The sequence below is a fragment of the Rhinopithecus bieti genome, unplaced genomic scaffold (genome assembly GCF_001698545.2).
Source record: "Rhinopithecus bieti isolate Rb0 unplaced genomic scaffold, ASM169854v2 scaffold_6063, whole genome shotgun sequence".
NCBI lineage: Eukaryota > Metazoa > Chordata > Mammalia > Primates > Cercopithecidae > Rhinopithecus > Rhinopithecus bieti.
The window spans coordinates 1,586,457-1,607,990 of NW_016805186.1; the positions used below are offsets into that span (position 1 = coordinate 1,586,457).

The window sequence follows — 21,534 nt, forward strand, 5'->3', positions numbered from 1 at the left end:
CCATGAGTTCTCCTATGGAGTCATACACCCAAGCTGTTGCCTCCACAAATCCTAAACACTAACCACGTAAGTTCTCTAGTCATTTTGGTACCTATGCTATTCTCTCTGCCTAAAATGCCCTTTGCCAAAACCTGCTTTTCCTTTTCTTTTTAACAAAATATTATCTCCAAAGAACAGTTAAAATATCACCACCCTTCCATGGGACTTTCTGATCTATCGGTTTCTTAAATGCCTACGATCTTCACACCTGACTCCGTAGAGCATGCGCCGCCCAACACTGCTCTTCAAAAGCAGAAATTCTCATCTTTTTCTTGCTGCACATTAAGGGTCCATGACAATATTAATAGTTGAACAAAAAGGTGTGAGACTGAGACAAAATAAAGCAGTAAAGGCAGATTTTAATAACCGGCATATAATATAATTCTCATTATTTATTTGAAAAGAGTTTAGAATCTCTTTCTCTTGGCGTACATAACAAAAGCAATGTCCTCATTTTTCTGGGAGAGTTGACAGTGTTTTGGGATAATGTTATGAGAGACAGAAAATGATGTTTCTTCAGATCCTCTCAGAGCTCATGATTCCTTGTGTTAAACTACCTAGAAGCACTTAATATCATCTGGAAAATTTTACTTTTGCAGTACAGTACCCCAAAACCTTAACTTAATCTTTACAAGTTAATAAGTACGAAGAAAGCATTGTAGTTCAAATGATATGGCTTGCTTAGAAAGCTGTTTGTAGTCAACTAGTGTATGATTCTGAAAGTCAAAACCAAGAACGAAGGTGTGCCTAGTATTCATGCTACAGAGTCTTTCTGCCACTTAAAATAACCCACTTTTGGAAGCCAAAAGTTTTGTCTTCATTTAACTTCACGTGTGGTTAAGGTAACAGTGAAGAGAAGTCACTAAAGATATATTTTTTGGTAGTTTTATTATTAGTATAAAATTACGTACTGGTTTTGCTAGATTCATTTTTCTATCAGCATACTACTCATTTCTTTTGGAATAAAATTTCTAAAGGAAACTTTTGGCAAAACTGAATGTATATAACGTTTATATACTGAGTTGAAGATTCCAGCTGCCTATATAACTTTAAATAACAATTGTGATCTTTCCATGTTTTAAACTATCTGACCTACATATCCTATATTTAATACTGTGTAAGACAACAATGATAAATTTTACATTTTTACAGAGAGAAGGCAAAACCAAAATCCAAGAACACAATGATTTTCCTTCTCTTCCTCAAGTGTTTTCCTAAGCCCAGCTGCCTTTCAGACTTTTCTGTGAGGCTTCACATTGTCATTTTCCCTCATCAGCTGCCCACATTGTATCACAAAACAACTCATACTTAGATAATGCATTACACTGGATGCTAATCATCCAGGGAAAGAAAAATGATGATAATCTTTTCTCCTACAATTTCTATCAAAAATGCAAATAAATTAACCTTTACTGAGCATCTACTATATACCAGGAACTATGCAAGGTATTTTCATATATGCTAGTTCTCTTGTTCTCAAGACTTCTTTTTTTTTTTTTTGAGATGGAGTCTTGCTCTGTCTTGCCCAGGCTGGAGTGCAGTGGTGCCATCTCAGCTTACTGTGGCCTCCACCTCCTGGGTACAAACGATTCTCCCGTCTCAGCCTCCTGAGTAGCTGGGATTACAGGCATGAGCCACTGCACCTGGCTAATTTTGTATTTTTAGTAGAGACGGGGTTTCACCATGTTGGCCAGGCAGGTCTTATTAAACTCCTGACCTCAGGTGATCCACCCATTTTGGCTTTCCCAAAGTGCTGGGATTACAGGCTTGAGCCACCACACCTGGCCTGTTCTAAAGACTTCTATAAGCAAAATATCTTGATTTTTCAGGCGAGGAAATTGACAAACAGAAAAATTAATTTGTTCAAGGTCTCCTAAGTAGCAAGTGTCTCGATTCAAACCCAAATGTCCTGATTTGAAGTTCAGTGCTCAGTAGAAACTGAATTCTCTCCTTTGGAAAACGGCTTATTAGACATACCATGAAGATGTCATAGAGACTTGAACTCTAAGAGTGAGGTGGGATAGGGAGAAAGTATTAGAAAGGATTTAAAAAAATGGGTAAGTTAGGGGATTGGGTGGAATTTAGACACCAGAAAAGCAGAAAAGGAGTTAAAGGTTTATATGTCGAATAAATATAATCAACTATTCCAGCTACCTTCTTGATGGCAAGGTCAGGCATAACCATGTATGATGCCATCTCAGATGCCATAGGAGCCACAGGTAAGATCTCTACTAGTTGAGGTAGCAATCTTCCAAGACATTCTGAAGTTATAACTTCAGTCCTTGCTGAAGAAGCAAAGCTCCCATTAAAGAAGAAGAACAAAGCCCTAGACTCTCTCTCTGCAGATGAGATAATTCTCCGTTTGATGATAATACAACTCACAAACCTCAACTTTAAAACTTGTCACTCTGTTCTTACATGGTTAATGGCAAAAGGTTACTTGTTAAGCAAAAAAAAAAAAAAAAACTGAATATTGCTCTTTTCAAACTGAGGATTGGTATTTGAGTCACCTAATGAGTATGCAGGCTGTTTATTCCTTAGGTCTGCCACATGCTCTTCTTGTATCAAATAAGTGTATCAGAAAGTACACCTTAACTACATCTTAATGTTCTACAAACATGTCTGACGAAGTAAGTTTTATTATTATGCATTAAGTATTATAAAAGGTCAAACGAAGTATCCATTTGAACAATGCTTCTACGAAAACCTAAATAAATATAAAGAGATACCATGTTTATGGATAGGGAGGGCAGCTTCATATCTTAAAACCTCCAATCTTCTTCAAACTTATTAATAAATTCACTGATTCTCCAAAACCAAAAAAACAAACCCCAGGAAAAATGCCAGATGATCATTCTTTAAATAAACTGAATCAAATGACTACATTGATGTCTGAATTTAACACATTGATGTTTTAAACAAAAGGTAACTCCAAAACAAAAGAGGTCAGAAAGCAAGAAAACTTGAGATTAAAATGTGATGGCTGGGCTTGGTGGCTCACCCCTGTAATTCAGCACTTTGGGAGGGCGAGGCAGGTAGATCTCAAGGTCAGGAGTTCAAGACCAGCCTGGACAATATGGTCAAATCCTGTCTCTACTAAAAACACAAAATTAGCTGGGTGTGGTGGCACGTGCCTGTAGTCCCAGCTGCTCGAGAGGCTGGGGCAGGAGAATTGCTTGAAATCCGGGAGGCGGAGGTTGCAGTGAGCCGAGATTGTACCACTGTGCTATAGCCTGGGCCACAGAGTGAGATTCCGTCTTAAAAAAAAAAGTGATCATTTCAAACAAAATAAGATCAAAAACTGACATTTCTCAGAACACAGAGCAAAAAGACAAAATCTGACAGAAAAGTTCAGAGATTTAAAGAACCAATATAGTTTGAAAGCTTGAAAGTCTGACGACCTGGCATGCAAGAGGAAGGGAGCAGAGAAAAAGGAAGGAAAAAAAGTCATTGTTAAAGAAATATAAAAAAGCATTTTCCAGAGTTGAAAAAAAAAAACATAAGCCTTCAGAATACAAGCCTACTGCACCCGGCATAAAAAATGAACAAAGATCCACACTAAGACTCAAATATCACCATGACATTTTAGAATACGGTAGATGAAGAAAAACTCTTACGAGTTCCCAAAAAGGAATGAAAATCAGATTGGCACTGCGCATCCATTTAGCCACACCACCTATCAGAAAACAATGCTGCAAGCCCTTCAAAGATCTAAGAGGAAATGATTTTTGATCCAGAATAATATAGTCCAACAAAGTATCAATTAAGTGAGAGAGCAATAAAATACATTTTCTATATTTACAGATGCATAAAATTTAATTCCTCTATATCCTGGCTTAAAAAGTTACCGGTGGATATTTCCTAGGAAAACAAAGGGGCAAGTCAAGAATAAAAACAGCATGGAACCCAGGAAAAAGATCCAATGCAGAAGAGCAGTGAAAGAAAGCTCCAACATGACAGTTCTTTATCAGGCCTAGAAAACAACTGGGACAGATTGAAACCAAGGAATAAAGGTTTCAGGAGGCAGGTTCAGGATACAGAGGACTCGACAGAAGAGAATGTGTGAATGTGAATTAGTAACACTGAGGATTATTACAAAGGGCAAAAACAGACTGGCGGGGGGAAGACTGAAAAAGTCATGATTGAAATTTGAAGTGAACTGAACAGTGCAAACATAAAACACGGATGAAGTCTTAGGAAAGAGAAGTCATGAGGTTGATGTTAAGACTAATCTTGAATTGACCAACACGTCATGAACATTCAGATAAATTCTCTTATAGCACTACTTGCCCCTGCATTAAAGATGCTCAGTTTATTAAAACATAGTAATGTAAACGCTGTTTTTTGCCTCCAAATTTTAGAGCCAACCTATGGACAATAACTGTTTATTGGTACAGGGCCTGAAAACATACCCGTGCCAATGTAAAAGTTAAAACAGTTAACAGATAATACGTACAGGTGACAAAAGTGGAAGGGTGGGTAGGTGTGTGCTAGTGCTAATACCACACATTACAAAGACTTAGAAGGCATGTAGAAAGTTAACAGACCGAACATCAAAACTTGAATCATTTTCCAGTAAAATATGGCAGCAAACCAAGAAAGAAGACACAGAATCCAGAAAAAAGATCTAAGAGGAAATTCAATGGATCTAATGCAGAAGTGCAAAGATTGAAAGTTACAAAAGTAGTTTATAGACAAATAATAATTTTAAAATAGCAATCATTGTGAGAAAAAAGGGGGACAGAGTAGTGAAAGTAGCCTAATACTCTTGCTTAAGAGAAATTCCAAGTTATGTAAAGTTGATAACTAAAACATAATGAAGACTTTGTACTCTGGCAAGATAATGACTAAACTAATGTGAAAACACTTCTGTTACAACAGATATCAAATATAAACCCTTGCGAAATGATAGAAACAAAACAAAAACTGAGCTTATGTGTCTTTTGCAAAACACAGCTGAAGAACGTATTTGTTATATTATGCAAGGTTCCTTATGTAATGACTTATGCAATAAATTATTCAAATTGTCACAGAAAAATAGGAATCCAAAACTTTTTCCCTTGTCTTGTCAGGATGCCCAGCAGAAGCCAAAGCAAAACCACACAAGTGGAAAACTCCTACAACCGGTCTCCAAAGGATTTCCAGAAGGAAAAATCCCACTGAAGATAAGCTCAAAAGAAAACAGTGACCAAACATGAAGAAGCCATCACCCATAAGCAAGCGCCAGAGAAAACAACAAATAGCAGGATCAGCTCCCCAAGGACAGGAGTTAATAGACAGAGCAAAAATGCCGTCCAAAAAGACGTTTTTTCAAGTACGATTACAGCAAAAAATTCAATGGATAGGTTAAATAGCAATTTCTGACAGAGGTGAAGGGATAATTAGGAGCTTTATGGAGGATCTCAGCAAATGAGCTGGAAGTGAGCAGAAGAGGGATGAGAGACTACTGCTTGTCATTATAGAGTCTATTATCGGAACTGCTGTTTAGTGCATCTATCAACTGGAAACACGTTACAGTTAGAATGCTTATGTGTTTTACGAAATTTAATTGAACACAGTAATCTATGTCATTTAGTGCTCTATACGTAAGGACGCATGCAAAAAATTACCTCTTGCATTCATTTACAGGAAAATGGGAATCCAAAACTTTTCCCCATTTGCCTTAGTGGTGGGAATTCAAGAATAATTAAAGTGCTCAACAATGTTAGCTCATTCATAAACATATTTTATTATTCCTCATTTTAAGTTAATTTCTATTTTGATTTAATTTTTACTTTGTGCATTTTACATGTTTATTTTTAAAGTCCACTGAAATTCTGAAAGACAGTGGGAGTGAATCTATAAAATTCTTATTACACAGGATGTCAAAAGTTATTGATCTGTTCCTTCCTAAAATGGGATTAATCTTACTTAGGTGTTTATGTTGATTTAAATCTTTTCAGAAGTGTGTACAGTCTCTAAAAGGTCTTAAAGGGATATTCATACCTAGGGGTTAGAACCAATTTACCTTTCATAAAATCTCTAACTGCAGAGCTGCTCCAGTTGAGATGAGGTAGAGGCAGAGGAGGGAAACGCGAGCCCCTAGCCCCAGTGGGCTCTCAAGGGCTCCCTGACACGGTGGGAAAACTGCTGCTACAGTGAGTCTCAGTTATCCAGTTAATAAGAAGTCTGATTATTCTCACCAGGAGACTTGGGTCAAAACATTACCATAGAAAATTCACAGGAGGAAATATCAATTTTTTAATTTTTACCTTTATAAAGCCACACTTTTCAGGGGAATTCAATGTTGATAAAGGAAATGAGAGAAAAGCTTAGCTAAAACTTAAGATATTGAAATTTCAGTCATAATAGTATTTTTGCTGCTGCTAAATAAGCATAGCCATTAAAATTAATCCAGTAACAGTTTTAAAAATTACCCTAAATCTCAAAAGTAATTGGATAAAAATCAAGTTACTGAATTTAATTTTCTTACATTGTAGAGACAAGGCAAATGTTAACATCTTGTGTACTGTTGAACTCTTTTACAATCTTGAGTCTTTCCTCTGATTTTGTACTTCCATCAAGTCGTCGGTAATCAAGCCCAGACGCCATACAGTACTGCTGTAGCACGTCAAGCAACTAAAGGAGAGGTATGAAGATGGGCAAACATGAATCTTGGTTAAGTAAGTTTCAGACCATTACAAAGTCGAGACTTGTTAAGTATTAATTATTGGTGTTCATAATTTCTTTCTTCTAATTCCAAGAGCAATAAATATTTTTCTCACTTCTGACCCATATATTTATTCCCGTTATCCTGCAACATTACGGCTTTAACATTCAGAACTTGTTTTAAAAATCAATCTTTTCATTTTTTCTTTTTTATACTTTAAGTTCTAAGGTGCATGTGAATCTTTTCATTTTAAGAAACAAACAATATTACTGGTCAAATCATTTACGTAAATATATGTGTGCTATTTTCTAAGTTCTAAAATATCTGAAATGTCTTAAAAAACATTGTAATTATTAAGAACATCAACAGAAAATAAAAATCTATCTTTGAGTTTGATATTTGGCAACCCTAAAACAACTGAAATTTTAGTGTCTGTTTAAAAACTTCAAGTTGCTTGCCTCACTATTTCCTACTGTGTAGATAAGAGAAAATGTGGCTATAAGGTGTCATGTAGGCACATGCTTTATTCTTTATGCCTCAAAAGTTAGGGCTGGCCAATCAAGGATATACTTTAGATGAAACTCACCTTGGTGGAAAAAGAAAAGAGAAGAACTTTATCTCTGTTTTTCCTGCAATGATTTAAAAGCTGCTGCAGGACCTGAAAATGAACCACAGAAAACCAGTGAACCAGTTCCAACTAAAAGTACACTTTATACATATAAACATCACTTGAGAATTTCTTTAAAATTACTTTCATACAATACTAACCTCAATCATCTTTTCTAATTCCTTTCATTTTTTTCAAGTTAGAGAAATAAAGTATTAGCTATTACATCAAATGTTATTCATCATCATATTGTCAATAAGGAGGCAAAGTTCCCAAAGACTTTTATTTCATCTCATCTGGTTTTAATAAAAAGGAAGCATTTTAGATTATGGGATGCATTTAAATGGATTAATTTAATTTCCAAAATACACTTTCTTTATACCTACAATATGTTAAGAAACTAAATTATAGAGCAGCATGCCTTTTAGGAAGTATTTAAATTGTCCCTAGATGGATGTAATGAAATGTGTTCAATTACATCTAGGTTCTAAAAGTCTTGATATTTATTTTCTTAGAATAATCAGTCAGATATACACCTCTTCTCATTTTCTCCCCTTTGTTTCTCTATTTACAGTAAGCTCTGACTTCCAGATTTGATTTTGACCTCAAAATGCTAGTAATCTGCCCCCAAACACAGTGCTTTTAAGGAGGAAGCAAACAGTCCAAAGCCTTGTGTATAACAGTCACACTGTTATTTTTATTTCCACATCTGGCAATGACAACTCCAGAACAACGTGCAAAAGCAATCCACAGAGGGGAAAAGAAATTTTCTATACAAAGTCGAAAATTTTCTGAAAGACGAAACAAACACTAAAACAATTTATTTAATGATAAACATTTAAGCTTTTAAATTAAAAAAAAATACTCAATGTAATTAATCAAGAGAAGCTATTGTGCTAACTTTGACCTCTACCTCCCCCTAGACCCTCAAAAAAAGCTATGGAGTTAAAAAAACTTCTACTCAGATAACCAATCAAATAGTAAATAAAAATGTTATAGATCAGGTAAACATTACTTTAATATTTGGAGAACATATGAAGTTTTATTTGCATTTAGTTTATTTTTTAATAAAACAACTGATTCTATATGAAGTATGTAATTTGAGTTTCACATAAGACTAACTTTTTAAATTGGTAGATAATATTTTTTGTTTTACAGAACTGAGTAGAAAATGCACAAAGCTCCTCTTTCCCTACTCCCAACCTCCTCCACACTTTCTCTTATTAATATCTGTATTAATAATATTATTAGAAAATATAACATCAAGTATTATTAGTATTGGTGTGGTATATTTGTAACAACTGATGAGTGAATATTGATACATTATTATTAGCTAAAGTCCACAATTTACATTAGGGTTTATTCATTGGGTTACATAGTTCTATGGGTTTTGACAAATAATAATGAGATGTATCTGCCATTACAGTATCATACAGAATTGTTTCATGGCCCTAAAAATTCCCTGTGCTTCACCTACTCATCCTTTCCTCCCCCAGAACCCATGGCAACCACTGATCTTTTTACTGTCTCCATAATTTTGCCTTTTCATAGTACTATATAGTTGGAATTATACAGTACGTAGCCTATCAGACTGGTTTCTTTCACTCAGCAATATGCATTTAAGGTTCTTCCATGTATTTTGGTAGCTTGATAGCTCATTTCTTTTTATTGCTAAATAGTACTCCACAGTATGGCTGTACCACAGCTTTTTAAATTCATTTACCTACTGAAGGACATCTTAGTTGCTTCCAAGCTTTGGCAATTATGAATAAACTCATGTGAGGTTCTTGTCTCGATATAAGTTTTTAACTCATTAAAACTCAATAAATTCATTTGAACTCATTTGGGTAAATACCAAGTGGCATAATTGCTGGATCGTATGGTAAGAGTATTTAAGGTAATATTTTTTGGTTAAGAGCTTTGTAAGAAACCACTGAACTGTCTTCCAAAGTGACTGTACCATTTTTGCGTTCCCACCAGCAGCAGATGGGAGTTCTTGTTACTCCACACCCTCACCAGCATTTGGGCGTGACAATGTTTTGGATTTTGGCCGTTCTAATAGGTACCTAGTGGTATCTCATTGCTGTTTTAATGTGCAATTCTTTAATGACATACGTTGTTGAGCATCTTTTCATATGCTTATATGCCATCTCTGTTATCTTCTCTGGGGAAGTATCTGTTCAGATCCTTTGCTCATTTTTAAACTGGATTGTTTGCTTTCCTATTGCTGAGCTTTAAGAGTTATTTGTATATTTGTAAACCAGTCCTTTATTGTTCTGCTAAATATTTTCTCCCAGTCTGTGGTTTTTCATTCTCCTTAAGATATTAACATTTTAAATCAAGGATATATTGTATAGAAATCCATTCTTATTGTTTGGGGTGGTATCATAACTATTGCAACTTTAAGTGTTTTCAAATATTTTAAAGTAAAACCAAGTCAGAGGAAAAGTAAATGTTTTTAGACTTGAAGTCTTAATTAGGCTAGTTTAAAGAGACTAACTAAATGAATGACTATAAATTAAGATCCCAGAAATTTCCACAATGACAATGTAATCAACAGATGTTGGAGTCTTAACAATATAGACCCAAAGTTTTATCACTCAGCTGTCCTCCACAGAACAGGACAATCCACCTATAAAGGAATCATATATTTGGAGGTGTTAACAGCAAGGAATCTTGGATCTTAACTTTCCTCAACTTGGCCAGTCAGGCCTAGAAAGACGAACATGACCCTTGTGTGACTTCAGCAGCACCAAGCTGGATTCCTAGTCTTTATTCCCACCCTCCACAGTAAGTGGCTCTGCAGCATTTCTCAACAGAAAGAAAAGTGAAGATTTTCATCAGGTGAATGATTGCAACTTGTGACTAACCCCTTGAATGATAGCTGAGGTCAAAACTCTGACACTCAAGAGAAACAGCTGGGGTCATGAGTGTAGCTTTGAAGCTATGAAGATTATAGCAGGCATTCTGTTCAGAGTCCTTGCACCTGCAGGCTGACCTATGACAAGCCAAGCCAAACAAAGATCTTTTATCACCTGAAATCAAAAAGTACATGCAACTCAAATCTTGGAGTTCTTAAACCAATAGGCAATGATTCTATGATTAGCCTGTAAGTTTTACATTACCAAATCAATAGATGATGCTGTTAGTCAAATGATTTAACACAGTACTAAAAATATATACCTACCTTATTACTATCCATCTGTTTGGTGGATGCTCGCTCACAAAGCAAGTAAATTACCCACATCATTCACATGTAAAAATACTACCAAGTCTCCGGCAACAATTTATGCTTGCCTTTTCCCTCTTAAAAATTAAAATAAAATTAAATCTAATTATTCTCTTAATCAGACACTATTATTCCTAGGGAGATTAACTTTAAAAGTGTATTTTACAAGTATACATTTAATGAATACATAAAAAATATAAAATGCAGAGTTATAAAACTTTAATTTCCAGACTGGTAACTTTTTAGTGAAGAGTCACAGGGAATAAAATCTAAATGAGTAGCAATAATGGCTAATGCAGTTTTCAGAGGAGGCCATAATTTCTGGAAATATCCTATTGGCTTAAACTGTGGGATAGTAAGTGCTCAGTTCTAAACCGGACTTTTATATATTTTAATTTAAAATAATTAAAGCCAAAGAGATGGATGACAAAAATAGATTTGCTACCACCCCTTTTTTGCATTAGCTTTTATATTTCTGGCAGGTGATTTCCTTAAACATTTGAAGACAAGCTATTAGCTACGTGATAACAGTACACGCATATTAAGAGGCCATAAGTCCAATATATCAATAAGGAAAATTTGAAGTATATTTGAAGCAACTACTACAAAGGACCTACTGAGTACCCATATCTGTTCACAGTGACCTAGTAAATGCTGATACAACTGCACCACTTGTCGACAGCCACCATCTCTTCTGAATGACTGAGCATCTGTTCCGATTAGTTGGTGTCTCTGTCACACCACTGAGTAAATATTTTGCATACCATGTCTGTATGCAACCTGAAAGAGGAGCACTTACCTTCATTTTTCCACTGTATTTAGGGTCAGAAAGTGTTTCAAAGGCTGCATCTCTGCTTTTCTGCACAAAATCTGGGAATCTGGAAAATACCTGATCACATATCCTTTTGATAAGTGTTTCCTTGAAGGGAAAAGGCAGAAGAAAAGATATTTCCACTTAACACATTCAAACCTGTATGAATTGAAATAATTTATGAAAAAAAATTCTTTTAGAAAGAATATACTACTTTGAAGATTTTGCTTCCCTAAGTCAGACTAAGAATTCAAAACTCTTAAAGTAATATGTTAAGCATATATGGCGTTGAATTCTTAATGATGTGGTTATTAACTTGATCATTACTTTTCAAAGATTTTTTAAGATTTCCAAAACAAGGCGCTAAATACTCCCAAAAAGAGTGAAGAGTACTATCAAAGAACAGTATCAAATTCTTACGAGATTTCAAAATTACATTTAAATGGCATCAACTATAACACAGAAAAAAATATAAAGTCATCACAAAAACACCGTTTCATTTGTGTGCTCTAGAATAACAGGAAACAAGTACAGTAAATGATTGAGTTTAAAGCTGAACTTTGAAATTACCAATTTTTGCCAGTTCGGTAAACAGCCCTAATATTTAAGATACAAATTATTATAAATCCTCATTTTACCTAGCAGATTAAATACCATTACAGACATTATTAGAGGAATAGAACTGACTCATCAAATACGTTATTTAGTAATTATACCAAAGAATGTTTTGAGAAATAAAGACATGAACATTATTAAAGGCATAAAAAATAGTTCTTATTTTAAATTAAGCTTAAATTTGTTCACTTTGATTAAACACTTAAGTGCACATACTCCTTGATATCTACACTTAAAATGAGCAAATGAGTTTCCTCTTAAATTTCATCCACAAAACATTAATAACTATTTTAAAACTTTATAAAATATTTACAATAGCATTACAAAGAAATGTAAAATGCCAACCAAACCTGTTGTGTGGAAGTACTAGCAGCCTGCAGTAGCGCGACATGGTTAGCTACCTTCTGAAGGACTGTAAGGTAACTGAGATACAAGGTTTTTACTGTTTCACCATGAGAATTGGTCTGTAACCAGAAAAATATAGAAAATAAAAAGGACCAACATAGCTATGCACCTGCTTACATCATAAGATACATCACACACAACAATATTTATTATCTGGTTACTTCAGCACAATGAATTTCAAGAAAATGATGGTCAACTATTGCACAAAATATCCACAAATCACTAATGTGGAATCACACTTTTGGTATATCATAACACAATGATATTTTTCGTAAAGGGAGAAAATCCTTATTACAGAAAGTATCCTCATGACACACAGTGATGGAAATGCTGCCATTAGGAGGTGCTGGTAATGAAATCTACAGTGCAGTGGCAGTGCTGTGTGGACCCCGTCTCATTTATGCTCCAACGCTCCTAGGAAACTGGGCTATTACAAAAAAGGGAAGTAGTTAAAAACAGCAAAATATTAAGACCAAATAAGTATCAAACTAGATAAATATTCACTTAGGGTCCCTCTACGTACACAGATATGTGACAGATAATTTAATAAAACAGAGGTGAAACATGAGCAGGAAATATAGACAGAAGGTTAAAAAAAAGCACAAATAAATTGTTTCTTAAAAAAAAAAAACTTTCTTTGATACACAGTTTCTATTAAATTGACACTATATCTAACATCAGAATAGTATTTTAAGCCAGCTATATAACAGTATGTTCGTTTACTATTAGTGGATGAGAAACTTCTCGAAAATGAAATGAAATTTCAAAACGAAAGGCTACTTCCCAAAAAAAGCTAAAATGGAGGATATCAACATCAAGCTTGCTTTCTGAAATTAACTTTTGGAAAATATATTTGAATATTGTATTTTATATGTGATTACTATTTGATATTTTTGAAAACTATTTTTTTAAGACACAGCTTTAAAGAACTATCTGAGGAAAAGGTATTTTATTATCTGCTACTTTCTTTTACACTAGAACAGAGTACTATGTAATCAAAAGCATGATTATAAAGATATACTGAAATGCTTGCCTTATAACAACAATTTCTCCTTTTTCGGCCACTCCGACAGGTGCAAGGCTCAGAAGATTGAAGTATCAAAGTCACATCCTCTGTTTCTAACACTGTTTGATAGACAGCTTTCTGGAAATCTGTCAAAGAACAATACACCATCTGCCAAGATAAAATACAAGGTGGTTCTTAGTATTTTGTTTATAGCAATAATAAAAATCATAATCTATATCTGATTTCACAGATTATAACAGTGAAAACTGGCCGGCACAGAGGCTCACGCCTGTAATCCCAACACTTTGGGAAGCTGAGGAGGGTGGATCACAAGGTCAAGAGATAGAGACCATCCTGGCCAACATGGTGAAACCCCATCTCTACTAAAAGTACAAAAATTAGCTGGGCATGGTGCCATGCGCCTATAATCCCAGCTACTCGGGAGGCTGAGGCAGGAGAATCGCTTGAACCCATGAGGCAGAGGTTGCAGTGAGCTGAGATCATGCCACTGCACTCCAGCCTGGGCGACAGAGCAAGACTCTGTCGCAAAAAAAAAAAAAAAAAAAAAAAAGTGAAAATTGCTATAAACTAATTTTTTCCCTCTACATCATTATGATGATTTCTCCTGATTCTCTTGTATTCTCTGCTCTCCACCCCACCCTGGATAATATAAAATATAATTTCATTTTCAAATAAACCTCATAGAATTATTTTAATTAAAAGAAATCATAATGTGAACAAACAAATGATGTTCCTTACACAGTCGACTCTTGCACATGGATGGTGCTAGGGTGCTAACTCCCCACACAGTCAAAAGTCCACGTATAACTTCTGACTCCCCAAAAACATAACTACTGCTAGCCTACTGTTGACCGGAAGCCTTAACAGCAGCATAAATAGTTGAAAAACACTACTTTGTGTATGTATTATATGTTATATTCTTACAATAAAACTAGAAAAAAAGAAAATGTTATAAAGAAAATGTTACTAAGTAAATCATAAAAGAGCGAAAATATCTTTACTGTTCATTAAGTGCAAGTAGGTCATCATAAAGGGCTTCATATTGAGCAGGCTGAGGAGAACAAGGAAGAGGAGAAGTTGGTCTTGTTTTCTCATGGGTGGCAGAAACGAAGAGGTGAAGGAAGTGAAAAGGAACTCAAGGGAGGCAGGAGAGGCAGGCACACTCGGTGTAACGTTACAGAAACATGTTGTAATTTCTGTCTGACATTTTGCTTTTCATTGCTCTAAACAATGTTTCTATACGGTGCCAGTCCTTCTTCCACCATTTGCTTTAGTTTCAGTGCCCATATCACAGAAGGGTCCATGTCATAAAAGAAGTCAAAAGCAGTCTCAAATAATCAGAACCCCTCTGCCAGATTATTTAGTGTCAGTTTGTTTTCTGGCACCGCTTCTTCTACGTCATCTTCCTCATCGTCTGGCACTGGTTTGAAAGCATGTATTTGCATCAAATCATCTTCAATTAATTCCTCTGGTGTGGTATCCTGAATTTCTTTCAATTAGCTCTTGAATTTCTCCAAGATCCGTCACTTGAAATCCTTCACCTTTTTTGCCTCTCATGATTTATTTGATTGGCTCTGTCGTAAATCCTGTCAGGTCATGCACAACATCTGGATACAGTTTTCTCCAGCAGGAATTTACTATTCCAGGAATGATAGCTTTCACGGCTTTTTCTATAAGAACGATGGTATCTTCAAATGGTGTAATCCTTCCAGACACTCATGATGTTCTATCAGGATTCTCCTCCATAGCACTGACAATCCTTTCCATAGAGGACCGGGTGTAATGAGCCTTGAAGGTCCTTACGACCCTCTCATCTAGAAGCTGAATTAGACATGTTGTGTTTGGGCCAAGTGGACCACTTTGACGCCTTTGGTGTTGAACTCATGGGGTTCTGGGTGGCCACAAGGATTATCCAATATCAACAGAACTTTAAAAGGTAGTCCTTTACTGGCAAGGCACTTCCTGACTTCAGGGACAAAGCATTTTTTATATTTGTAAAATATAAACATATAAATATTTGCAAATATTTATAAGCTTATATCACTATAACAGATTACTGGTAATAAATAGGCAAAGGTGCATACAAGCAAATACAGCTTGTATGTACAGCTACTTTGGGAGGCCGAGACGGGCGGATCACGAGGTCAGGAGTTTGAGACCATCCTGGCTAACATGGTGAAACCCCATCTCTACTGAAAAATACTAAAAAAGCTAGCCGGGCGAGGTGGCGGGCGCCTGTAGTCCCAGCTACTAGGGAGGCTGAGGCAGGAGAATGGCGTAAACCCGGGAGGCGGAGCTTGCAGTGAGCTGAGATCCGGCCACTGCACTCCAGCCCGGGGCGACAGAGCAAGACTCCGTCTCAAAAAAAAAAAAAAAAAAAAAGACACAATTTGTAGGTTAAGAAATCTCTATGTAGTTGTTACTTCACAATTATACTTCACAAAAGCAGGAATGACAATGGCTTCTGAGCATATTAACCTACCATTTTTCTGTTTTTAAAAAAACACAATGAGAACGGCTTATTTCTCTAACTGATGGTCACATTTTTCTGCTCTAGTCTTTAAGAACAAGTGGAGCCTTCACTTGCGCCACCACCTCTTTGGCTCTTAGGCCTCAACAATCCCAAGAGTAGACACGAAGGCAGTCCTAAGCGCCCCGACTTGTAAAACTCAGGCCGTCCTTTTCCACACGATTCTCAGAGTAGCTGTAACGACTTCCATTCATCATTTTGTCTTTAGCAAGTAGGTATGTTGTAACTTTACTTCCAAAACCTATTTCATGAGCCAACAGACCTGCAGGACCTGCACAGATGGTAGCTATGAGGCACTTCTCATTTCTTGTTCCTTCAGTATCTCTCTCAAGGCAGCAGACTCAAATAAACTGCACTCAGATGACGTCCTGTTAGAAATATCATGTCATTTGGTCCCTCTTTTTTGTATCTTCAAGACTGACATCAGGACAAATAACAACATCATGGCTACACTGCACTGAGTCTTTTCCAGCCAGACCTGCAATGGTGACCTTAATCTCAGCTTGTCTCATGTCTCCAGGGCTGACTGTCTCCATTTCCTCTGCTCCTTTAGCCAGGATGAGCAGAACTCTTTTGGAAGCTATTTTTATCTTTCATTTTTTAAAGACTCAAACCAGACTGAAGAAGGACGCATGGCAGCACACATCCGGCTTGCCCCCTCCCAATGCTAGATTTTAAAAAAAAGTTTATGTAAAATATTTAGTACACCTTGACCCCAACCTTAAACACAAAAGTACATATAAGAAAAAAAGAGAATATAGAAGATGGTGGTCAACGACGGAAGCACGAAGGTATCTTGGGCTATTTATTATTATGAAACATAGTACCAATTACTTAATATTTCTTATGTGTCATGCATTTCAGAGCAACCACATGAGGCAGGCACTATTATCATCACTACCATTTAACAGAGGAAGAAACCCAGATTCCAGGGCCTCACAAATTGCTCCAAGTCACAAAACTCTAAGCAGAGAAGCTCCAAGTCACAAATACTGTAATCAAATAGTATTTGATTTCAGAGTCCAAGCTCTAAATCTCTATGCATAACTCTCTTCTTACACTTTTGTATCGTTCCTACTAGATGGATAGCTAAATCACATATACGAAGTTGCATAAAACATTTTTAAAAGTGAGAGTTCATGAAGTATCTCAATTTAATAACAATATTTGCTTTAGATAAATATCAAAAGTCAGATGTATCTATTTCCCCGACTTGCATATCAATATCATATTTTCCTTTCTTTTTTTTGAGATGGAGTCTCGCTCTGCCGCCCGGGCTGGAGTGCAGTGGCCGGATCTCAGCTCACTGCAAGCTCCGCCTCCCGGGTTCCCGCCATTCTCCTGCCTCCGCCTCCCGAGTAGCTGGGACTACAGGCGCCCGCCTCGTCGCCCGGCTGGTTTTTTGTATTTTTTAGTAGAGACGGGGTTTCACCGTGTTGGCCAGGATGGTCTCGATCTCCTGACCTCGTGATCCGCCCGTCTCGGCCTCCCAAAGTGCTGGGATTACAGGCTTGAGCCACCGCGCCCGGCCATATTTTCCTTTCAAACCTGTTTTTTTAAAGAAACAATCAAGAGGATATACTAAAATTAGAGGGCATTTCATAGGACTGCCCTTATTTGGGATAACATTAATTAGGTTTAGTTCCATGGTAATTTATAGAACCTTTACTTCATTGCCCAAGCTAGAAGAAACCCAAGACTAAGAACTATAAAAGAAGACTACAACATTTTTAAAAATCCTCTTGAAGTCCACTCCTCACATTTTCTTAACAATTTAACAAAGTAGTTTTCCTACAAATTCTAAAAATTAGGTTAGTTGTGTAACTGCAAATAGCATTCTACAAGAAACAAACCTATGTATTTTTACAAAGTTCTTAACCACTTTGGTTCTACTGCTAGAATTAAGGTACCAAAGAATACACTGTGTGGTGGACAGTACACAGTATAGGAAGGACAAAGTGTGAACAGAAAACACATTGGAGAGAGAAGCTCTTCCTTCTTTACTGGGGAAAAACTGCATCAAAAGTTTTGATGAGGCCAGACACAGTGGCTCCATCCTGTAATCCCAGGACTTTGGGAGACCGAGGCAGGTGGATCACCTGAGGTCAGGAGTTCAAAACCAGCCTAGACAACATGATGAAACCCTGTCTCTACTAAAAATACAAAAAAATTAGCCAGGTGTGGTGGTGCTCGTCTGTAATCCCAGTTACTTGGGAGGCTGAGGCTGGAGAATCGCTTGAACTCGGGAGGGAGAGGTTGCAGTGAGCCGAGATCATGCCACTGCACTCCAGCCTGGGTGATAGAGCCAGACTCTCTATCAAAAAAAAAAAAAAAGTTTTGATGAGAAATGAGTTTAATGTATACTAATAATAAACCTGCTAACTAACAGGTTAATAAAGTCAGTAAGGAAAACAACTGAGCGCAATCAATGGTTTCTGAAATTCTGCGCCTAACAATTTTTTTCCATACAGAATAAAAGGCAAAAAACTGTATTTACAAAATACCACAGGAGACAGACTTTTTCTTAAAAAGTAAAAAAAAAAATACGACCACAAATTAATAATACACACAAATATTCACAAATGCGGTTCTTACCCGGTCTTCCTTCTTAGGCAACTGATCCTTGATAAGAGCCTTGGTGCGCCTGAGAAACCAGCCAGACATCTTTCTGGCAAGTCTTCGCATGGCCTTTCGGCCAGTGGCTAGTTCTCTCTTTGTTGCCGTGTGTCTCTGACCATGTTCTACTGGGTCAGAAAACTGCTTCATGAAGCAGGTCCTGGTCCCTAAAAGGCCTGGCACAGCCCTTTATAAAGACAGTAAGAAAAACGTAAGGGCTTTATTATCTAAAAAGAAAACACTAACTTCTTGCATCTAAGAGACATACCACATTACTTGATTATCAATGGTAACAAAAACAAAAGCCAAGAAAACAGAATGTTCTTTCTTTACGATAGTTTCAGGTTATAACTATGAGGATGAAACTGGCAGTTAACATGTATATTCACCTCAGGGACCAAGAGTAACATACATATAAAGACAGGTTTTCATGGGACTCTCTACTCTGTATAACACATCTGGGATCAAACACATCTAAAAACAGAAAAATGAGTGTTTTGTTTGGAAAATAATGATTAGCCAACAAGACATATTCAGCTGCACAACTATTAAACAATTGTTTAAAAAGTGTTTTCCCTCACCAGTCCATAACACACCACAGTTCCTTCATGTTGTTCTGAAGAATGGTTCCAGTGAGGCCAATGCGGACATCACATTTCAAAGCTTTCATAACTTCTGTTATTCTAGCTTTCGGATTCTTGATTCTATGAGCTTCATCCACAATGACAGCTGACCATTCCAAACTATAAAGTAAGAAAAAAGAAAGGTGAGGTTGAGAAAACTTCCTTTCTTAGTCCATGGCATTTTTAGAGAGTAGCTTTCTCTATCGAAGTTTTGGAATTATTTTTTCCTTTGTACTCTTTGATGACTCCACTGGATTCTTACCCACTTAGTTAAATAGTCACAGCCTTGGGCAGTCCACAAAAATAAAATGCGCAGACCAGAAAAGGTACAGACATTCTTTAACGGTGGTAGAAAGAAAAATTTCATTTAAACATCACTGAAATAACATTGAAGGAATTTTTTAAAGTTGCAAACCAGAAAAACAAATAAAACTTGCAATGTTTTATTGCAACGTTTTCTGAATGAAAATATCAATATAAACTCATGATTTTAAAAAGCTGTATTACATAGCCCTGTCCACGAAGAAAGGTTAGAATTTATTGTTACCCCAGTAGCAATGAGCACCCATAGTGGTCTCTTCACTAAAAGGAACGAGAGTCTTGCGGAAAAATGGAGAGACAGCTGATTTCAGGCATACGTTGGGGGACACACTGTACAGCCGAAAAGCACAGATGTATCCAAAGACAAACGCGAATATACAGAGACTCCAGCCAAAGAACAGAGACGCCAGCCTAATTGGAATATTTGAGCATTGTTAAGAATATTGACTACAATTGAAAATAAAATATTGAATAAACAAAAATCCAGGAGTTCTATGAAAAAAATGAATTTAGACACTTCACACCACACATGAAAATTAACTAAAAATAGATCACAGACCTAAATATGAACTAAAACTTTTAAAAAATGGGAAAAAAATATTTGTGACTCTGGATAAGGCACATATTTCTTAGATATGACACAAAACTTATAGTGAATTAAAAATAGAATGGTAAGTTGGACTTCATCAAAGTTAAAAACTTTTGCTCTTCCAATGACACCATTAAGAAAATAAAAGACATGCTACAGACTCGGCAAAAATATTTGCAAATCATAATCTGATAAAGGACTTGTATACAGAATATATAAAGAATTATTACAACTCGGCCAGGCACAGTGGCTCATCATGCCTGTAATCCCAGCACTTTGGGAGGCCGAGGCAGGTGGATTATGAAGTCAGAAGATCGAGACCATCCTGGCCAACATGGTGAAACCCTGTCTCTACTACAAATACAAAAACTAGCTGGGTGTGGTGGCAGGTGCCTGTAATCCCAGCTACTTGGAAGGCTGAGGCAGGAGAATCGCTTGAACCAGGGAGTTGGAGGTTGCAGCGAGCCGAGATTGCGTCACTGAACTCCAGCCTGGTGACACAGCAAGACTCTGTCTCAAAAAAAAAATTATTATAACTCAACAAAATTTTAAACAACCCAATTAAAACATAAGCAAAAGATTCTAATAGACACCAAATGTCTATCTGAAGATATACAGATGGCAAATAAGCACATTAAAAAATTCTCAACATCGTTAGTTATTAGAGAACTGCAGGTTAACACATGAAATACCACAACGCACCCGCTAGAATGGCCATGATAAAAATGATTAACAGTATCAGGTGTTGCTAAGGATGTGGAGAAACTAGAATCCTCATACACTGCTTTTGGGAAAGCACAGCGACTGCTGAAAAAACAGTTGGCAGTTTCTTAAAAAGGTAAACATATACTTAGCATAAGACCTCACAATTCCATTCCTAGGTATCTACCCAAGAAAAATGAAAACTTAGCTGCAAAGACTTGTATGTGAATGTTCACAGCCGCCAATCTGTAGAGCCATAAACTGGAAACAGTTAAATGTCCATCAGCTTGTGAATGGACAAAATACAGGATAGCCGTATAATAGTACCATTCAGCAACAAAAAAGAGCAACTACTGAAATGTACCACAATGTGCATGAACCTCAAAAACATTATGTTAAGTGAAAGAGGCCAGACACCAAGGACTTTATACTGAATGGCTCCATTTACATGAAATGTCCAGTTAAGGCAAAACCTATAGAAAGAGAAAGCAGATCAGTAGCTGCCAGACACTGGAGATGGGAGCAGGGACTGACCATAGACAAATACCTTTCTGAGGTGATGGAAATGTTCGAAAACTAGATCGTGGTCATAGCACAACTGTTAAAATTTACTAAACATCATTCTAACTTACAAGAGTACATTTTATGTCAAGTATACTTCAATAATCCACCCAATCCGGGTCTACAGTGGAAGGAAGGAAGGAAGGAAGGAAGGAAGGAAGGAAGGAAGGAAGGAAGGAAGGAAGGAAGGGAGGGAGGGAGGGAGGGAGG

At 36.6% G+C, this 21,534-nt stretch overlaps 1 protein-coding gene and 1 pseudogene across 1 annotated transcript in view; both read right to left on the reverse strand.

The window, feature by feature from the left end:
* Window positions 1–21,534, reverse strand: part of ERCC6L2 (ERCC excision repair 6 like 2) — a 136,830-nt gene that overhangs the window by 77,038 nt on the left and 38,258 nt on the right. The window contains 7 exon segments of the mRNA XM_017871507.1: window positions 6,512–6,657; window positions 7,275–7,346; window positions 11,324–11,443; window positions 12,301–12,414; window positions 13,389–13,529; window positions 18,508–18,715; window positions 19,110–19,271. Of these exon segments, the coding sequence (XP_017726996.1) occupies window positions 6,512–6,657; window positions 7,275–7,346; window positions 11,324–11,443; window positions 12,301–12,414; window positions 13,389–13,529; window positions 18,508–18,715; window positions 19,110–19,271 (963 nt within the window).
* On the reverse strand, window positions 15,878–17,968 carry LOC108529263 (protein deglycase DJ-1 pseudogene; annotated as a pseudogene).